Source organism: Heterocephalus glaber, unplaced genomic scaffold (assembly GCF_053883595.1).
Source record: "Heterocephalus glaber isolate CG9 unplaced genomic scaffold, H.glaber_assembly_v1.0 deba00001662, whole genome shotgun sequence".
In the NCBI taxonomy this organism is placed as follows: Eukaryota; Metazoa; Chordata; class Mammalia; order Rodentia; family Bathyergidae; genus Heterocephalus; species Heterocephalus glaber.
In genome coordinates, this window is record NW_028258403.1 from 2,343,013 (window position 1) to 2,360,930 (window position 17,918).

The window sequence follows — 17,918 nt, forward strand, 5'->3', positions numbered from 1 at the left end:
CTATTATTTACTTTTATACCTAGGTAACATTTGGCCTACAAAATAGAGCAAATCCTCAAAAATTAACTGAATGAATGTAAAAAGCCATTTCTTTCTTATAGTGGCCATATTTCTGAACAGTATCCTCTATGTTTATTTCATATAAAGTGTTCTGTAAGCTCCCTTCAGTTATATACTCATTCCAATAGGTTTGAGTTAATTCAATTTCCAAAAGATGATCCAATGACAAGTGGTTGAGAGTAAGAAATGGTGGGATGAGGGTAGGGATAGAGTTCACTGCAAGAAAAAAGAAATTAAAAGCTGTAAGAATAAATTAGAGGTCAAGAGAGGAAAGAGAAAAAAAGGGAGAAAGCAAGGAGAGAGAAAGGAAAAGAAAGGCAGATACATCAATGAAAGAAGAAAAAGGAAGACAGGAGAGGAACAAGATGAATGAAAAGGAGACAGAAAAGAAAATAAAGTGAGCTAAGAGGGGTTGAGGAGACAGGCTCAGTGCTGGGCTGCCCAAGGAAGTTTCCAATAGAAGGCTCACTGACAGCAGTTACCATAATGGGAACTGGCACCTAAAGAGAAGGCAAGTCTGGTTTAATTAGTTAAATGGCATTATCTATGTCTAATGGGGGTGGGAGAGGTTAAAGGAATGGAAGGATTAGTGACCCAACTCCTTCCACATGCTGAAAGGAAAAAGATTTTAAAAGCTTGCCAGATATGAAAGTGAATGCAGCCCTTTCTTTCCCAATCAAGATTCCCATGTGTTATTGTTCCCCAGTTACACGTTAAGAAGACCTGTACTGTTCTGGTGGGGGTAACTAGGATCAAATATTAGTTTTTTACCTTGAATTGAGCCCAAAATAGGTTTACTTACCTCCTTCCCATCCATCTTTCAGCCAACCTCATATCAGGAGTCTCGATGTAGCAGGAAGCAAGCACCATCCCATAGCACTGGATGTTTCTGCCCATCTGGGCTCTTAATCCAACTTTGCTACTAATCAGCTGAGTGACTTAGGGCAGATCATTTTACTGGTTCCCCCCCTTTTGCACTAAGAGTAATTGATTTGCCATTTCACAAAGAAAAAGTCTAGCGAATTTAGGAAATTTGAGTCTTTCGTGGAGGGGGAAGGGGTGGGTGCTGAGGATTGAATTCAGGGCCTCTGACTTGCTAAGCAGGTGCTCTACCACTGAGCTACTCTCTCAGCTCTGGAAATTTATTTTTATTGCAATACTGGGGACTGAAACCAAGGTCTCTGCACTGAGCTACATCCTTAGCTCTTTTTAAATGTTTTATTTTATTCCTTAGCTCTTTTTTAAAAATTTTGAGACACTGTCTTGCTAAGTTGCCCAGGCTGGCCTCATACTCCTAGTGGTCCTCCTGCCTCCGCTTCCCAGAGTGCTGAGATTACAGGTGTGTGCCACCATGCCTGGCTTCTGGAAATTTTCACTTTAGGAAAGCAAGCTCTTAGGAACTTTACTAAATTGTGGAGAGGCAAAATTTTTTTTTAAAGCTTCACCCCCGCACCCCTGCACCTCCATTTGTGGAGTTGGGGAGCAAGCCCAGAGCCTCAGTGGAACACACTGTACCACTGAGCTGCACCCTCCAGCTCCTCCACATTCTTGTGGGGGGGGGGCGGACACTAGGTATTGAACCAGAGCCTTTACACTGAACTACATCTCCACATCCCCAGGACTTTTTTTTTTTTTTTTTTTTTGCCTCCCAGGCCTCTTTTTTGAGACAGTCTTGCTAAATTGCCCAGACTGGGCTCCAACCTGTAATCCTCCTGCTTCAGCCTCCCAGAGTGCTGAGATTACTTACGGCATATAGCACCACACCCAGCTTCCTCTACATTCTTACTATTAAGAATTCTCCCTGGCCCGGGGATTTAGCTCAGTGATTTCGCCGCCTGCTACGCAAGCACAAAGACCGGAGTTCGATCCCTGGTACCAAAAAAAAAAAAGAATTCTCCTTTATCTTGTTGGTAGAAATTATTAGAATTGAATTTTCCCCCTTTCTGATCTCAAGGATAATGATTTTCTTTTTTTTTCTTTTTTTTTTTTTTTGCCATGGGGGCTCAAACTCAGGACCTTGTGCTTGTGAGGCAGGCGCAGTGCCACTGAGCTAAATCCCCAACCCGGAGGATCAACATATTTAAGTCATCTGGGTTATATAGATTCACTGACACGTGAAGACTGGCCTAGGGTTTGGAAAAGACTAGTCAACACCTTCCAGCCTCCAAACCTCACCAAACCAAACCAACCAACCAACAGAAAAGCCTGGTGGTGGAAGGTCCTAGTCAAAGAGAGAACCTAGAAAATGATTGGACATAATGAGCAAATCCCTACCTTTGCAGGACACAAACTCCACAGGAAAAACAATTTTCAATGGGAAAATTATGTTCACTAGAGGTTGTTTTAGGACAAGGCCGAATAAATTAAATATTTCAACACCGTATGTTCAGCTTTGGCAGGAGATGTAGTGGGAATGGAATCTCCCTGTTAGGGAATGCCTGTATCACACCCCAGCTGGCTACTTAAGATATGAAATAAAAAACACACACACGCACACACACAAATATCTGGCCAAAACACCTTTAATGATAGAGGAAAAGACACTAGTATCTCCCGTCTGTTCTTGACATTTCACTATGTTAAGAAGAGCTGGAGCCCACTACTGTACTTTGGAGGAGAAGCCATCATTCAAGTCAGCATTAGTCAACAGCAAAACCTTCACTTTCTCCTCCTCAGAACTCCAGTTCCAAAGGCTCCTATGTTAAGAGTAAGCACTACACCTCATTACAAGACAGAGAGGCAGGGAGGAACACCTGGAGCTCGTCTCCCCAAGTCTGGGAACCTAAGAACCAGACAGTGCCAAAGACATAATCCTCAGTCCATGATCAGGCAAAAAGGGAGGAAAGGGACCTTGAGAGAAAGATGAGGAAAATACAAAGGGTTAGGGAATAAAAGAGGGCGTTATCTAAAACTAGAAGCACACTAGTGCTTAGGAAAGCCCCCATGATTCCTGGCGCACTGTTGCACACTGTCACTATGAGTCCAAAAGAACATTCACGAGAATGTTCAGATTCACAAGAATTCCAAGTCCCTTCCCTTATATCAATGCCCAATTTTTTTCATTACAATTCCCAGCAAGCCCTGTTTTAGCAACATTTCTCAGCTTTCTATCATTACTTCATCAACCACCTTCACCAACAAAACTCATTAAAGATATGAACTAGTTTCACATTTCCCAGAATAGGGACCTCTTGGCAAGCAATCTGCTTGTTTACCAATGTTGAGAAGCAATGATGAATGAGAAGCTGGAGAAGTCCTGGCATATTGATCAGCCAACATCTTGGCCTTAATGTGACTATGAAGGCATCTGCTGGAAAGAGTTCTGTGCCCTTCATTCTCCCCACCTTCTTCAGCTGAGACACCAATTACTGGAACAGCTTCACTGCCAGCACCTTCTGGATTAGAAGAGAGAAGGAACGTACGATATGTTACTTCTTTTCTAGGACGGGCGTTTTATGCAACGTTTCAAGTGCCAAGAGGCTGAAACAGAAGTGGGACTGTCTTCTCCTTGGCCTCTCTGGATCTTGTTGTTGGAACCACCTGCCCGCCCACAGTTCCTGGACTAAACAACACTGGTAGTGCCAGCCTGAAGTGTAGTGGAGGTGAAGCTGGAGCTCCAAGGCGTGGCACACAGGGCATGTGACGAGAAAGCAGTATATTGTTTCCAGAAAGGTAGGGAAGCCATCCCTACCAGCTGGGAAGGAAGGTCCTGGGGCAAGCAGTCCTGAAGTATGAATTTGTCACCAATGAGAGCGGCACTGGGCCTTTGGAGACAGCTGCCAGCCTCTTTGGGCTGGGCAGTTGGTCCAGTGATGGCTACTTAGGTAGGTGCACCTGCCAAAGGGGAAGGAAAAGGAGGAAGGAGAGGACTCCCCTTGAGAATGTAAAAGCTGTAGACAATCTACTTTCTTCAGGTAGAAAGAATGAAGAAAGGAGAATTCCTTAGGGGGCCATTCCCATGTAAGCACAATTTCCAAGCTAAGGGACTAGGGAAAAGCCACTAGAGACATTATGTAAGAACTCAGAGAAAAAGACAAATAAGGGCTCATAAATCCTAGAGGTCTTTCCATGGAGCTCTCAGCTTCTGATCCCTGGGTCAAAGGGTACCAGGTACAGAAAAACTGGCTCATGGGATCGTGGGATCATCTTTTCGAGGAAAAGGGGAGAGACCTGGGGAAGTGATGGACGGTGAACAGCCAGGGACCAGTGAAAGAGCAGCAATATTCTGAGGGCCATGGGGAGCAAAGGGCTGTACCTGGTGGTGAGCCAGCAGCATATGCTTCTTGAGAGTAGCCCTCTCAAGGAAGCCCTGCCTGCAAAAAACACAAGTGAAGAGCGGCCCTTCCTTGGGATGGGTCTTCCGATGCTCCTCCAGAGCTGCCTGGCTAGGAAAGGCCTGGCCACACACTTCACAGGCCTTTCTGCCACTGCCCTCTCCTGGCTCCTTTCTCATGGCTTCCTGCAAGCTCAGCTCCTCCACCAAAGGGGTACCGGTGCCTTCCCCTTCTGGGGTGAGTGCTGTCACTGGGCTTGAGCTCCTCTCTGGTTTGCTTCCCTCTTCCATGCATCCTAAAACATCACTGCTCTCCTGCTCCATTGGCTGGGGTTGATCAAGAGTGTCAGCTGGTGGTGGAGGTGCCGGCAGAGAAGACTGCTGAGCTGCCTTCTCATTACTGTCCATCTCCTTCCCTGTGGCAGCCGCTGTCACTATTCCCACCTCCTCCTCTGCCCCAGATGCCTCTTCCGAGTCACCTCGCACTGATATTGCCTTCTCACCTCCGCTCTCTGAGCCTCTTCCTGCCAGGGAATCTTCATCAGTCACATCTTCCTCTTCTTCCTCATCTTCTTCATCTTCTTCAGACAACTCTTCCAGTGATGGCTGCTGTGGCTGCTGCTGAGGGTAGCTCCCTGCCCCAGAAACTGTACATTGCTCAGAGCCATTCTCCTGGGCAGCACCTCCACCCTCAGGGACTGTGGCACCACCATTGGGGATCTGACCCCCTAGATGCATCCGAACATGCTGCTGCAGAGTGACAGCATTAGTGAACTTCTTTTGGCAGATGGGGCAGGAGTTCTGGGCCCGGGCAGCTGGACTGGCCTTGTGACCCACGAAATGTGCTCGAAGATTGCCCCGAGTGGAGAAGGCTCTGCCACACACTTTGCATTTGAAGGGTCGCTCACCTCCATGTTGGCCATAATGCAGGCGTAGGGCCCGAGGGCAGCTCAACACCCGGAGGCAGATGACACACTGGTTGGGTCCAGAAGAGGCTGAGGATGAAGGTGCAGGGGCAGAAGTGGTGGGGGCTCCAGGAGCAGTAGAGGCCACTGCCACAGCTCCTTGTCGGTCAATCTTCTCTACCAGCTGCTGAAGCTTTGACGTCTCAGAGGGTGAGGCCCCTAAGGGCTCTAACACATAGGGGAAGGGGAAGCTGCCAGTGGACTTGAAGTGGTTGGTAAGCAGTGCCCAGCTTGGTAGTGAAGTCACCAGCTTACTTAGCTGCATTCGGGTTGCTGTGCCACTTTCTGCCACCCCACTGATTGCTGAGCCCTCACCCCCTGGGGGAGTGTTTTCATCAGCCTTATTCTTGGGTTCTACCGCTTTCATGAGGACGAACTTATTGAAAGCAGGGAGCCCAGGAGCTGTGACTGTGCCTGCACCAGTGGAGAGCAGTGTCAGGCTCTCTGTGGCACTGAGAGCTGTGGTGGAGGCCACCAGAGGCTTGCGTTCAACGCCTCCACCTGGTGTGGCCACCTCCTCTTCAGCCTTCTCTGGTGGCACAGACATACCATAGGGCAGGCCACTGCTGGTGATGACATAGTCTAGGTGCTCTGGTACCGGATGTGGGTTCATCTGCACGTGTGGGTACTTCTCTCGATGTCGGTGGAAGTGCACTTTGAGGTTGCCTCGGGTGGTAAAGCGGTTCCCACAGACATTGCACTTGTAGGGCCTCTCACCGGTATGGGAACGAAGGTGGATCTGCAAGGCGCTGTCACTGCCAAATACTTTGGCACAGAAGCGGCATTTGTGCCTTCCACCCGGCTTCTCCAAGGGACCCATCACTTCCCCATAGCCCAGCTCACCACTTCCATTCTTTGGCTTCAGGAGCCCAGGGGAGGCAGCAGCCTCAAGGCCTCGGGCTGTCCCGAGGCACTGTGCTGCCAATAGTCCTGTGCTGCCTGGGAATGCCAGGTGAGGTGAAGCAATCAGCTGATCTGTGCTGCCAGTCAGGGATGAGGAGGGGGCGGGGGCAGGTTTGTGGCTTCGTCCAACTCCTCCAGCAGAGAAGGGATGCTGTGACCCCAGTGGGTGGTAAAGGTGGAAGAAAGCCTGCTTTGGCGCTTCTGCCCCTGAAGAGGAGGAGGAGGAAGAGGAAGGTGCCAGTGTTTTGCCAGTTTGGACTGGCTTGATAGGGCTGAAAAGGGGCAGCATGGGCTTGGTGGAGGAAGCAGTTCCCGTCCCAGGCAGCTCTGAGGGACTGGCGGGGGCACCCACGGTCTGGCCTAGGGAGCCCAGCAGCAGCACCTGCCGGCAGATTTGCTCGGTCATTTGCATCTGATGGATCTGCCGCTGCTGCAGCACCCGCAGCTCTTCCAAGATCAGAGGGATGTTCAAGTGGCCGCTGCCTACTCCTGGGGGTGGAGGTGGAGGCGGTGGAGGAGGGGGTGCAGGGGTAGATTCTGGGGGTAAAGGGGTTGCTCCCAGCTTTGGACTGGCCAAGATCAGGCCCCCGCCTCCCCCAGCCGCTGTACCTGTGGCAGCGACCAGGAAATGCCCGGAAGAGTCCTCTCCTCTCCGCTCTTGGCCCCAGGTAGGATCCATAGGCCCCGAGGACCCGGAATCTGGGGGGTTGCTGTGCTCTATATCCATGGCCTGAGGACTACTGTGGCCCTCAGGCCGGGGTTCAGAGGCGGCAGAAGAGTTGTTGGGGTTCTCCTGGCCCCCAATTATCACCATGACAGGAGGGTCAGTAGAACATGCGTTCTGGTGGGCGAGGAATTCAGCTGGGTCAGTGAACTGTGCGCAGCATTTGGCACAGACTTGGGGGCGGTCCCCCTCGCCAGCATCACCTGGGGAAAAGGAGAGAGAGCGTGGGTGGTGCGGTTGGGTTGGGTAGACGAGGCTCTAATTAACAAGGAGCCCAGGAACCGCTACCCGGGGGTGGAGAGACAGCTCACGGTCAGGCCCTGCAGAAGGCTGCAGCTCAGACCTGACGCGAGAGGACGCGAGACGCCCCAGCGCCGGCCAGCGGGGGGCACGCGCCCGCGACTCCCCTCCTCCATCGCCCTCCTCCGTTTCCGCCCCAGGGAGTGGGAAAGGGTGAGAGGCCGGGCCCGAAGCGCCAGAATCGCACATTTCATCCCGCCCACTGAAAGTCCTCGCCCCGCGCGGCCACTCCACCCCCACCTCTCCCCGAGTTCGGCCCTACCGCACCTCCGAGCTCCGCAGGCTCCCCGCAGGGCCCCCCGAGACGAGAGCTCCTCCCGGCTTCGTGCGCCATGGTGGTGGGGGAAGCGCAGGGCCGGACGGGGTGGGAGACAATGGGTATCAGGAGTGGAAGGCGGCCGTGGCCGCCGGGGCTGCGGCAGCCTCTGCACCCAACGACCCGGACTGCGGAGATGCAGATCGGCGGTGGCGGGGGCCGGGAGCGGCGGCGGAGGGGGAGGGGAGCGAGGAGGCGCGGAGGCGGGGAGGAGCTGGAGCGAGAAAGCCTGGAGAGGGGAGGTGGGGCGGAGAGCGGCCGGGGAGGAGCTGCTGGAGAGGGAGGGAGAGCCCGAGGAGGCTGAGGCACGGAGGGCGCGGGGAGGGGGGGCGGGAGCCCCGAGGCGCCGAATTGCCCGAGGCTCGGGGACAGGTGCGGAGAGTCGCCGTGGGGCCCACCTTTCCTCGTCCTCAGCCGGCTCCCCCCGTCCCGGATGTCTTTGCTCAGGCCTGCCCCCGCCCCCCAGCTCAAGGGGCACAGTGGGAAACGTAGCCCTGCTCAGTAGAGCACGGCGATAGGCTTCTTTTAGTTTTCTTTGGATAAAGGATCCGCTGAGCCTGGAAAACGTGGATGCCAGGAAGGGTGGTCTAGATTCTCCGCAGAGGTCTGCGGCCAGACGGGGAGGAGAAGCCGCAAACATCTTCTCTTCACCAGCACACACCCAAAAATGCTCCTAAGTTTTGTCTCGTGGTCCTCACTTCCATTCCCACCCTACCACCCCCTATCCCTGGCCACAAAAAAAAGTTTCTCAGAGTGGGCAGCTGCAGGATAAAATTTCCAAGGAAGTCATTCCAGGACTCCCCTCGGCAGAACGCTAAGCCCCTTTCGCTTCCCGCCCATTCTCCCTCAGAATAATAGCGCACGCAAACTACTCCACAGCTCGCCAGGCCGGGACCTAATTTGGAGTCCAAGCTTAAGAAGCCATCTCCTGTGTAGTACCCTCTTTTCCACCGTTTTCCTTCTCTAGTCACCTCGTGCAATACTTGCGCACTGTTCCTATGAAGGACGGTGGTTTTGGGGAGATGTTAGCCTGCAGAGGCCTAGGGAGGCCCACCCTGCTCTGACCTGGGGGGAGGGGAGCTCCTGAGACAATAGGAAAATGCAGTGGGAGCTAAAAGCCCCTTTCAGCCCCAACCTCGTTTGAATGCCTGGGAATGACTAACACCAGGCAGCTCACCTCCACCAAGGCTGCTTCCGATACAAAGAGAGGGTAAGTAGGGTTAAGACGCCTCTTGAGCCAGGTACTCTGCATTCCCTTTCTTCCTGAAATGAATCTGAAAAGATTTCTTTCCCTCTTCCTGAATTCCTTTAGCTTACGTGGAAGAAGTAACCACAGGGTCTTGGTTTTGTGGACATCATCAGCTTTTGTGGACTGGAGATCAATAAACCCACATTTGTTTTTTGTAGTATTGGGGATTGAACCCAGGGATTTCACACAGACCTCCATCTCCAGCTCCCACCACCTCCTTTTATTTTTTACTTTGGAGCAGGGTCTTGGTAAGTCCCTAAATTGCCCAGGCTGGGGTCGGATTTACAATCCTCGTGCCTCAGCCGCCTGAGTGCTGGGATTACAGGCAGGCACTGCTGTGCACTGTTCTTCTGTTCTTCCCTGATGGGTAAACTGAGGCATGGTGATCAGTCACACCATGCTATAGCATCATTTCCCTCAGCACAGTTTTATAGTTTATAGCACAGTTTTCCTCGCAATATTGTGGGAACAAAAAAATTGAAAAACTTCTGACAAATAATATTAATGTACATATGATTTAAGTTTGAAGAGTCCTAAGAACTGATTAGAGAATTTATATGGTCAAAATAAAATAATCAAAGTAACCTTAAAAACACAAACACTAAGATACAATCTTTTTCATGTTGCTTGTAATCTTACTAATTTCTTCCTTTTTTTTTTTTGGCACTGGAGTTGAATCCAGGGCCTTTGCACTAGGCCTTTTCACAGTCCTTCTGATTTATTTACTTTTTTTTGGTACTGGGGATTGAATTCGGGTCCTTGCACTTGTGGGGCAGGTGGCAGAACCACTGAGCTAAATCCCCAGCCCTATTTACTTTTTTTTTTTTTTGGTACCAGGGATCAAACTTGGGTCCTTGCGCTTGGGGGTGGGGGCAGTGGAACCACTGAGCTAAATCCCTGGCACTATTTACTTATTTTTGAGACAAGGCCCCGCCAAGTCCCTAAATTGCCCCGGGCCAAACTTGAATTTCTGATCCTCCTGCCTCAGCCTCCCAGAGTGCTAGGATTACACCATTCGCCAAACCAAGGGCCTCACACTGCTGGACAGGTCTTCTACCACTGAGCTCTAACCCCAGCCCTAATCTTACTAATTTCTGAGGCAAGATGTTGCTTGGTATCATTGGCATATGTCAAGAACAGGAAGACTCTGAAGGAGAGCTAACACAACCTAATTAAAATATTAGTAATGATCACTTTACTTTCAATGTAAATTTTGCCAGTCTTTTTAAACTGAAACATCTTATTGAATTATGTTTTGAAACTTCAGATAATCTTAAGGATCTTAGCCTTGTGAATCATAGCTCTAACACAGATGGGCTCTATGCTTCTGGGCCAGGCCCTTACAAATGGGGGGGGGGATCTTTTAATTATGGGAAGCCACACATTAGTAGTGTGGTTTATTTTCACAGATAAAGACACTGAAGTTTGGAGAGGTTAAATGACTTTTCCAGGTTCATACAGTAATTCAGGAAAGCGAGCATTCACGTTTTTGACTCCTCTCCAAGGCTTTCTTAAGCACATCCACTTTATGTGGTTTCCCTAGTGCTGCAGAAAAGGGCCCTGTGTGGCTCCTGTCTGCCATTTGCTCTCTGGCCTCAGTAAGGGAGAAGGAATCAGATGGAGACTTTCTACTGAGCATTTGTTAATTAGCATGGAACATTTGATATCCAGTTGCTGTTTTGTCAAGTCTTCTGACAAGAAAAGAAATCCTTTTCTTTTCATCTTCTCCTGGGAAACACTGTCCCCTTTCTTGCTCTTTAATGAAACGTGCTTTCTGATGCGTAATTTGATCTGTACTCTTCTTTAAGGTAAATTTAGTCCCTGGTGAAAGGTGAGGGATCAACAGTCACCTGTAAGAGGAACCCTCCACCTCTCAGCACTACACTCACTGCCTATGCTGAAAAGGGGGCAGGATTCTTATGCAGACTGGAATAAAGTCACAAACACAGGAACAAACTAACCTGGTAATGGGTCCCTAGATAGCAGATAAGGTGAGGAAAGCTCTCCTGGGTCACATGCAAAATCTGGGGTGGATACAGGACTAAGACCTGAACATGTTTGTTTAAATTCACAAAGCCCAGGGCCGGGGATTTAGCTCAGTGGTTTTGCCACCTACTACGAAAGCGCAAAGACCCGAGTTCGATCCCCAGTACCAAAAAATATTTTAAAATTAAAAAAAAAATAAATTCACAAAGCCCTGAAATGACAAAGAAAAAGAAAACTGGGTACCTTTCCCTCTGGATCTGGTGCTCCATCAAACTGCTTGCTTTAGGTTTGAGACAGAATGGTTGGGAAAACCAAAGAGAAAACTAGAAGTGGGCTCAAATTCAGCAGGGTGGTATATTTGAACAATGGTTCTCCAACTTTGCTGTCCATTAGGATTATCCCTAGAGCTTTGAAAAATTCTGATGTCCCAGCTGGGGAGGATGTAGTTCAGTGGTGGAGTGTTTTCCTTTTATGTATGAATGTAGGAGGTCTTGGGTCCAATCCCTAGCACTGTTTAAAAAAAAAAAATTCTGATGTCTCGGGCAGAAGAGGTAGCTCAATGGTAAAGCATTTGCTTTACCTGGGTTCAATTGCCAGCACACACACACGTGCACACACACACACAAAACACAACAACAACAACGACGACGACAGAAATTGGCACCGGGGATTTAGCTCAGTGGTTTGGCCGCCTGCTGCGCAAGCGCAAGGACCCCGTACCAAAAAAAAAAAAAAGAAATTCTGCAACAGAAATACACACAATGGACAGCAAAGGATGAGAACTACAGTATTAGAGAATTGTTCTTCCCATCAAACCTTCCGCCCTGTTCCTCACAAATCTTACCTGAGCTAAATAAACCTGGCCAAACTGGGATGGAGGCAAAAGTGCTCAGTGTTCAGTGCTACATCTTCCCACTAGGCTCCCTCTCTATTCTGCCTCCAACCACACTTTAGCTCTCCCGGTCCTTTTCCTGGTGAAAAATCTGCTTCCTTGAATACATTTTCATATCATTCACATCTGTGCATTTAAACAACTGTATTGCTTTTCCCACAGAATGTACATCTTTAGCATTTCTAAAAATTTATATTGACAACTCAGCCATGTTTCTAATTGTAAGATGAAAGGCTTTGTTCTACAGGGGAAACAAAGCATACTATGTAAGCACTTGCCTGAGCTTATTTGTTGTTAACATTGGAGCGGCACTAATTGGCAGCTTCCATAATTATAAGTTGATTCTCTAACTGTTGTTAAGATTACTTTTTAGGATATCCCATCTTCTCTTCCTCACTCCCTTCTCCTCTCGCACAATCCTTTGCCAGACCAGACTAATGCAGCCAAACCTACTACTGCATCAATGGCCTAGGCAGCACAGTAGACATAGAGCAGTAAAGATTTACATCATACCTGCTGCTAAATGAGAAAAAATATTTATTTCCAGGATAGGACTTAGGTCAAACATTAATAAAGGTCTTTATAGACTTAAAAAAAATAAAAGGACTCAGCCAGGTGTATGGGTACACCTGTAATTCCAGCACTCTGGGATGTAGAGCCAGGAAGATTGCAATTTGGAGCCCAGCCTAGGCAATGTATCGATATAATGAGACTGTCTCAAAGGGGGGTGGGGAAGGTAGAGATGTAGCTCAGTACCAAGGTCCTGCGTTCAATCCCAAGTAGTAGAGGTGGGGGGAGAAAAGAAGAAAGAAGATTTAGTCCTGAGTTACAGTCCCAGCCATTTTTCATCTCTGATCTTGGGAAAGTTTCTTAATCTCTGTAAGGCTAAGACTTCTTTAAAATGTGGGGCATAAACTGGGTATGGTGATGCTCACCTGTAATCCCAACTTCTTCAGGAGGCTGAGGCAGGAGGAATGCAAGTTTGAACCAGTCTGGGCTACTTAGTAAGAGACGCTGTCTCAAAAAATAAAAAAGGATGGGGATGTACTTCAGTGGTAGAATGGCCCTCGGTTCAATCCCTAGTACTGCAGGAAAAAGTGACAGCCATAAAAGGAATAAAATTCTGATACATAGCTGGGCATGGTGGTGCATGCCTATAATCCCAGCACTTGGAAGGCTGAGGCAGGAGGATCGCCAGGAGTTCAAGGACAGCCTGAACTACATAGCAAGACCCTGTCTCAAAAAAGAATCTGATAAATGGTACAAAAGATGAACTCTGAAAATATTTTGCTGAGTGCAATAAACCAGACACAAAAGGCCAAATAATATATGATTTATTTATATAAGGTACCTAGGATTAGTAAATTCATAGAGACATTAAAATAGAATAGAGACTACCAGGGAATGTGGGGAAGGGAAAATGGGAATTTGTTGTTTAAAGGAGATAAGAGTTTCTGTTTGATCATGACAAAATTCTGGACATAGATGGCTATGGCTATGAATATTAGCTGTGAATGTTATTTGATGGGTTGGGTTGCCCAGGGTGGAAGAGCCTCAAGGTCTAGTCTGGATTGAAAACCAAGTTTCCTGATTTCTTATTCAGTGTTCTATCTGAGTCTGAGTTGCTTTTTATTTACCCAGAAATGTGTTTTCTCTGACCCCTACTCTGGGGCAGAGGAGGGCACTTAACAGCTGAATGTGTCCAGGGGCTCAATAGACAGATGACATTCAACTAAGGGACGTAAGGAGAACGGAGCCCTCAAAACTATTTTTGCCTCCTTTCCCCTTTTTCTGTTCTTGCTGTCTGCCAACTTCCATCTAAAGTACTCTCTTCTCTCCCTCTAGATCTGTTTGGCTGTGTCCTGGTTTCTCCTTCTCACTAAGTATCTGGGTTTCTGATCGTTTCCTTTATTTCCCAGATGTACTAGTTTGCATTTTCCCCAGTTATATCCCTTATGTTCTGTAATTCAGATTTCTGGACTCTGTAGGGGGAGCGATTTTTTTCCCCCTAGTCAGAGTTTTTAAGTAAATAGACTATTTCCTGCTCCTCACTTATGTGCAATAACTATTCTGTTAGGTTTTGGTGTTGTGGTCAGGAAGTTGAGCAAAAACAGAGCTGGAAAACAGGTTTTTCACATTGTTTCATGGTGCTGTGGTAGATCAGTGCAAACATTAATCTTTTAAAATGTGCAACAAAAACTCAGCACTTGCTTTTCATATACGGTAAGGATTGCTTAAAATAAGGCCAACAACTCCTGAGAACATTAGTGGCATCCTAGGCTACTGAGTAAATGTGTGCTGATGCTTATGATAGTGACCATAATATCAAAGGTGTACAGAGGGCCCCAAATAAGCATTCCCAGTACCCTTCCCTTTTCTGTGCTGAGAATTGAACCCAGAGCCTCCTGCAGGCTAAGCAAGTGCTCTACCACTGAGCTACATTCTGAGCCCCTTCCTACCTAATTTGGGGCCATGCTGTGTAGTAGGATGAAAGTCAGAAGCTGATCAAGTAACTCAAGGATTCTGTGTAAAGGATAACCCAGGGCCTCAGGCATGCTAGGTGAGCATTCTACCATCATGCCACACCCCAACCCCCTATATAGCACTTGTGTATAAAAAGGAGGGAGTAATTTGTTGGTTTTTTTAATTTTAATTTTAATTTTTTTTTTGGTACTGGGGATCGAACTTGGGTCCTTGTGCTTGCACAGCAGGCGGCGAAACCACTGAGTTAAATCCCTGGGTTTTTTTTTTTTTTTTTTTAGGAGGGAGTAATTTGTATATTTGTAAACTTATAAGAGCAGGAAGAAATTTTAGATAGCCACTGCAAATTGCAGATAAGACTCAGTGAAACTTCAGGTCGTGAAAGCGGCCAAAGTCAAATCTCACTTTCAGAGGAATTCTGGTAAGAAACTCCTTAGACCTTCTCAAGGCAAATCTTAACAAAGGTTACTAGTGTTTTCCGGCTCCTTGCATTTATTTTTGTCTTTCATAACTCACAGGCAAAATTTCATCTGAAATTTGTTGCTTCCACTGAATTTTGAAGCCTTTATTGTGTCTATGGCAATAGCTTTGTAGTAGCACCCCAGTGTGTCTGTACCCCTACCCCAAGTGTCCATATCCCCAAGAGGCAGCTGTATCTCAGAGGGCTTGAAAATCCATTCAGGGCAGCTGCTAAAGATACCTTTTGACTGCCTCACAGAAGATATTTCCTCAGTTGGATGTGTGGCCCCAGTGAGCAGATGGAAGGAAGGAGAGAAGATGCCTTTTGGGACTGGAGGTGGTTGTTCAGCATAGTTCCACAATTGAGCCAGCAGGGGAGCAGGACTGTGAGGCAACTCTAAGGCTCTAGGGGAAGTGTCCTGTAGCGTGCACAGGAGGAAACATCCCAGCCTATAGCAACATTAAGGAGGGTTAATGTGTCTCAGGAGGGAAGGATGCTGCCACCACAGAACCTCTAAATATGGGCACAGTGGGATTACAGCAAAGCAGTGGCTCCGGGAGGATATGTCCTACTCCAAACTTAACATGTGTCTGTTAAGGTTGTTTGTTGCACTTGGAGTCCTGCTTTTTTTTTTTTTTTGGTACCGGGGATCGAACTTGGGTCCTTGTGCTTGCAAGGCAGGTGACAGAACCACTGAGTTAAATCCCCAGCCCTGGAGTCCTGATTTGACCTGAAGTCATTTTTTTTTTCACAATGGGTGGAAAAGCAAGTTTAATCCATGATTAGTTTTAATCACTACATATACACTGTCCTAGAGGTTTTTATGGTACATGTCTCATAAAGAAATGCTGAAATTTGCCAAGAGGTTCCTGAGCTTTGGTTTTATTTCATCCCTTGCAGGAAGTGCTGCTGCATTCACATACAATATGAACACTGCTCACATGCACCAAGTAGTTAGGTACTTTATTGCATGTATTAAGCACTTATTTATGCTGGGTATTTTCCCTAAGGCTTTACACATATTAACTCATTTCAATTCTCACACCCTAATGAAGTAACTAGTATACTCATCTCTACGTTACAGATGAGGAAACAGAGGCAGAAAGGCAAAGTGGTGGAGTCAGGATTTGGCTGGAAGTCTGATCATTTGTGCCTAACCCTATGCTACATTATTGTGTATAACAACTGTTTGCTAAGTGAATAGCTGCTCCCTGAACCAGGACTTCTAGACTTTTACAGTGCACACAGGTAGCCCTACCACTGACAAGTATGTCCAAACCTTGCTTGATCTTGAGAAGTACCAGGGACGTGCAGAAGATATTGATTCCTACCCTCATTTACATCTACTCACAATCAAGCAAGTTTGCAAAACCCTGATTTATGGGAATGAGCAACACTAGCCCTGAGCACCTGGAAATCTAAGTTCTTGTCCTCATGCTGCCTCTCCCTGGCTCTGAGGCTTTGGACAATGTTGCTTCCTAATATCCTCCTCGCTCTATTAGCTGTCTGCACTTCACTTTTAGAGTGTTACAAGAGTGCATACAATTTTCCCTCATATAAAGGAAGTCGGTTGCTTAAAAAACATACATAGTAATACCCTTGTAAGATAATATGCATGTATTAACAGTTATGTTAGCTTGCACTTTTTTTTTTTTTTTTTTTTTAGCTTGACCTCCCTTGAAACAAACCTGAACTCCTCTCGCAGACCTGACCTGCAGCCTCCCCTCCGGAGGATAGGGATACACACCCCAAACAGGCTGTTCTGACCGACATTAGCTCTCTCCCTCAGGGAGCTGATCTGCTCTCAGCTCAGCCCAACAATGAGAAACTTTTTTCTCTTCTCCCTCAGGGGAACCTTCGCGTTTATCCAATTCATTCTCTTGCAACCCAACTCTCCAGAAAGAAGAGGGGGGAAAAATCCCACCCCTAAGAGACTGGTCTTCAGGTCTGAGGACGTTACTTAGCAACGCCACAAAGACCAGTGAGCAAAGGGGGACCTGGAGAGAAAACTCTTGGGTGGGGATACAGAGCCAGTTTGAAAACTCCGTTTCGTCCAGAGAAAAACAAGGAAAACACAAACAGAACGAATCCCGAGGAAAGCCCAGGGGAGCTTTTCTCCAGCGCAGATCACCCCGACTCCCAGCGTCTGGACTCCTTCACACTCGAGGGGACTGAGCTCCCCCGCCCCGGTTGCACAGTGGCCCTGGTGCCCTCCCCTTGCCCTGGCCTGACCCACACGGGCTGGGACTCCCGGGCCCCCCACCCCTCCCGGCACCCACCGTTCTCAGACGCGCTGGGACCTTCGCAGTCCGAGATTAACTGTTGGGGTTTCCGCTGCTTTCGCCGAGACATTCCCGGGTGGAGAGGTGGGAGAGGGAGGGGCTCCACCGGAGTGACCCGGTACGATCTCCCCCTGGGTCTGAAGCCAGCGGTTGCCTTTTCCCCCCAGTGCAAAAAACTGTGAGCCGAAATGCTCTCCTTTCCCAGAGACTGACGGGCTCTCTCTGATTCTCTGTTCCTCACTCTCTCTTTCTCAATCTCTGCAAGTCTTTAAAGGGGAGACGCCCCCTTTTTTTCTTCGGCTTCTTCCCTACGCTTCTGCAGCTCCCATTGTAAAAGCAAAAATCCTAATCTTTCCGCACACTCTTTTCTTTTGTACTGCCGAGGAAAGGATTTAACCCTCTCCTCCCTGCCCGGACTCTGGCCTCTCCCTGTGCCTGCTGTCTGTTCAGAGACTGGCCCTTACTTGTTTTTCTAACTCTTCTTCCAACAGCTTCACAGTGCTTTTGGTTCCCTCCTAATTCTTTGCCCCTCTTGTTGGATGTTTTGGGGTATCAACTAAAAATTTTCTGGTGTATACTAGTTTGGAGGAAAGAAGTCAGCTTTTTAAAGTCAAAAATAAAAGATTGGCAAAAAGGTTGAGTAAAGATAGGCAGTAAAATAATAAGTGTTTGCACAGTTTTTGATAGTTTATATACTGTTTTCATTTATGTTTAACATTACAGTTTTGAGTTTATTTAGCACAGCAGGTTTACCCCACCTATTTGTAGGGGATCCTCTTGTAGAGAAATCGAAAAGCTCAGTGAGGTTAGGTAACCTATCCAAGGTTACATAGCTGTGATGTAACAGATATAGAGTGGAACACAGGTGCATTCTCTGCTGGTAAAGATACAATATGGCATCATGAAAACAATATGCCAGCATGAAAAAAAAAAAAAAAAAGATGAAACAGGTCAGTGTGGTTGTGCAAGCCTGTAATCCCAGCTCTCTGAGAGGCTGAGGCAGGAAGATCCCAAGTTCAAGCCAAAA

The 17,918-nt window shown here is 47.8% G+C and overlaps 1 protein-coding gene across 5 annotated transcripts; it reads right to left on the reverse strand.

Moving 5' to 3' along the window:
• Positions 1-2,564: 2,564 nt before the first annotated feature.
• Sall2 (spalt like transcription factor 2) lies at positions 2,565-17,237 on the reverse strand. 5 transcript variants are annotated; one of them, XM_004865055.4, is made up of 3 exons: positions 16,889-17,236; positions 6,811-7,128; positions 2,565-6,408 (listed from the first exon to the last, which is right to left on the reverse strand). In XM_004865055.4, exons 1-3 carry the CDS (start codon positions 16,959-16,961, stop codon positions 4,187-4,189), a joined length of 2,613 nt encoding a protein of 870 aa, XP_004865112.2. In that variant the 5' UTR covers positions 16,962-17,236; the 3' UTR covers positions 2,565-4,186. The 5 variants fall into 5 exon arrangements, with proteins under 5 accessions (XP_004865112.2, XP_012921188.2, XP_004865110.2 ...); XM_013065734.3 differs by lacking the exon at positions 16,889-17,236 and adding an exon at positions 7,493-7,790; XM_004865053.4 differs by having other exon boundaries at positions 2,565-7,128; positions 16,889-17,237.
• Positions 17,238-17,918: the final 681 nt, after the last annotated feature.

Coding starts and splice junctions, on each gene's coding strand:
- Sall2 (XM_087197144.1), bottom strand. CDS start 7,419: ATGAAATGTGCGATTCTGGCGCTTCGGGCCCGGCCTCTCACCCTTTCC. Junction 7,129..7,328: donor GAGGGCGATGGAGGAGGGGA/GTCGCGGGCGCG, acceptor CCTTTTCCCCAG/GTGATGCTGGCGAGGGGGAC.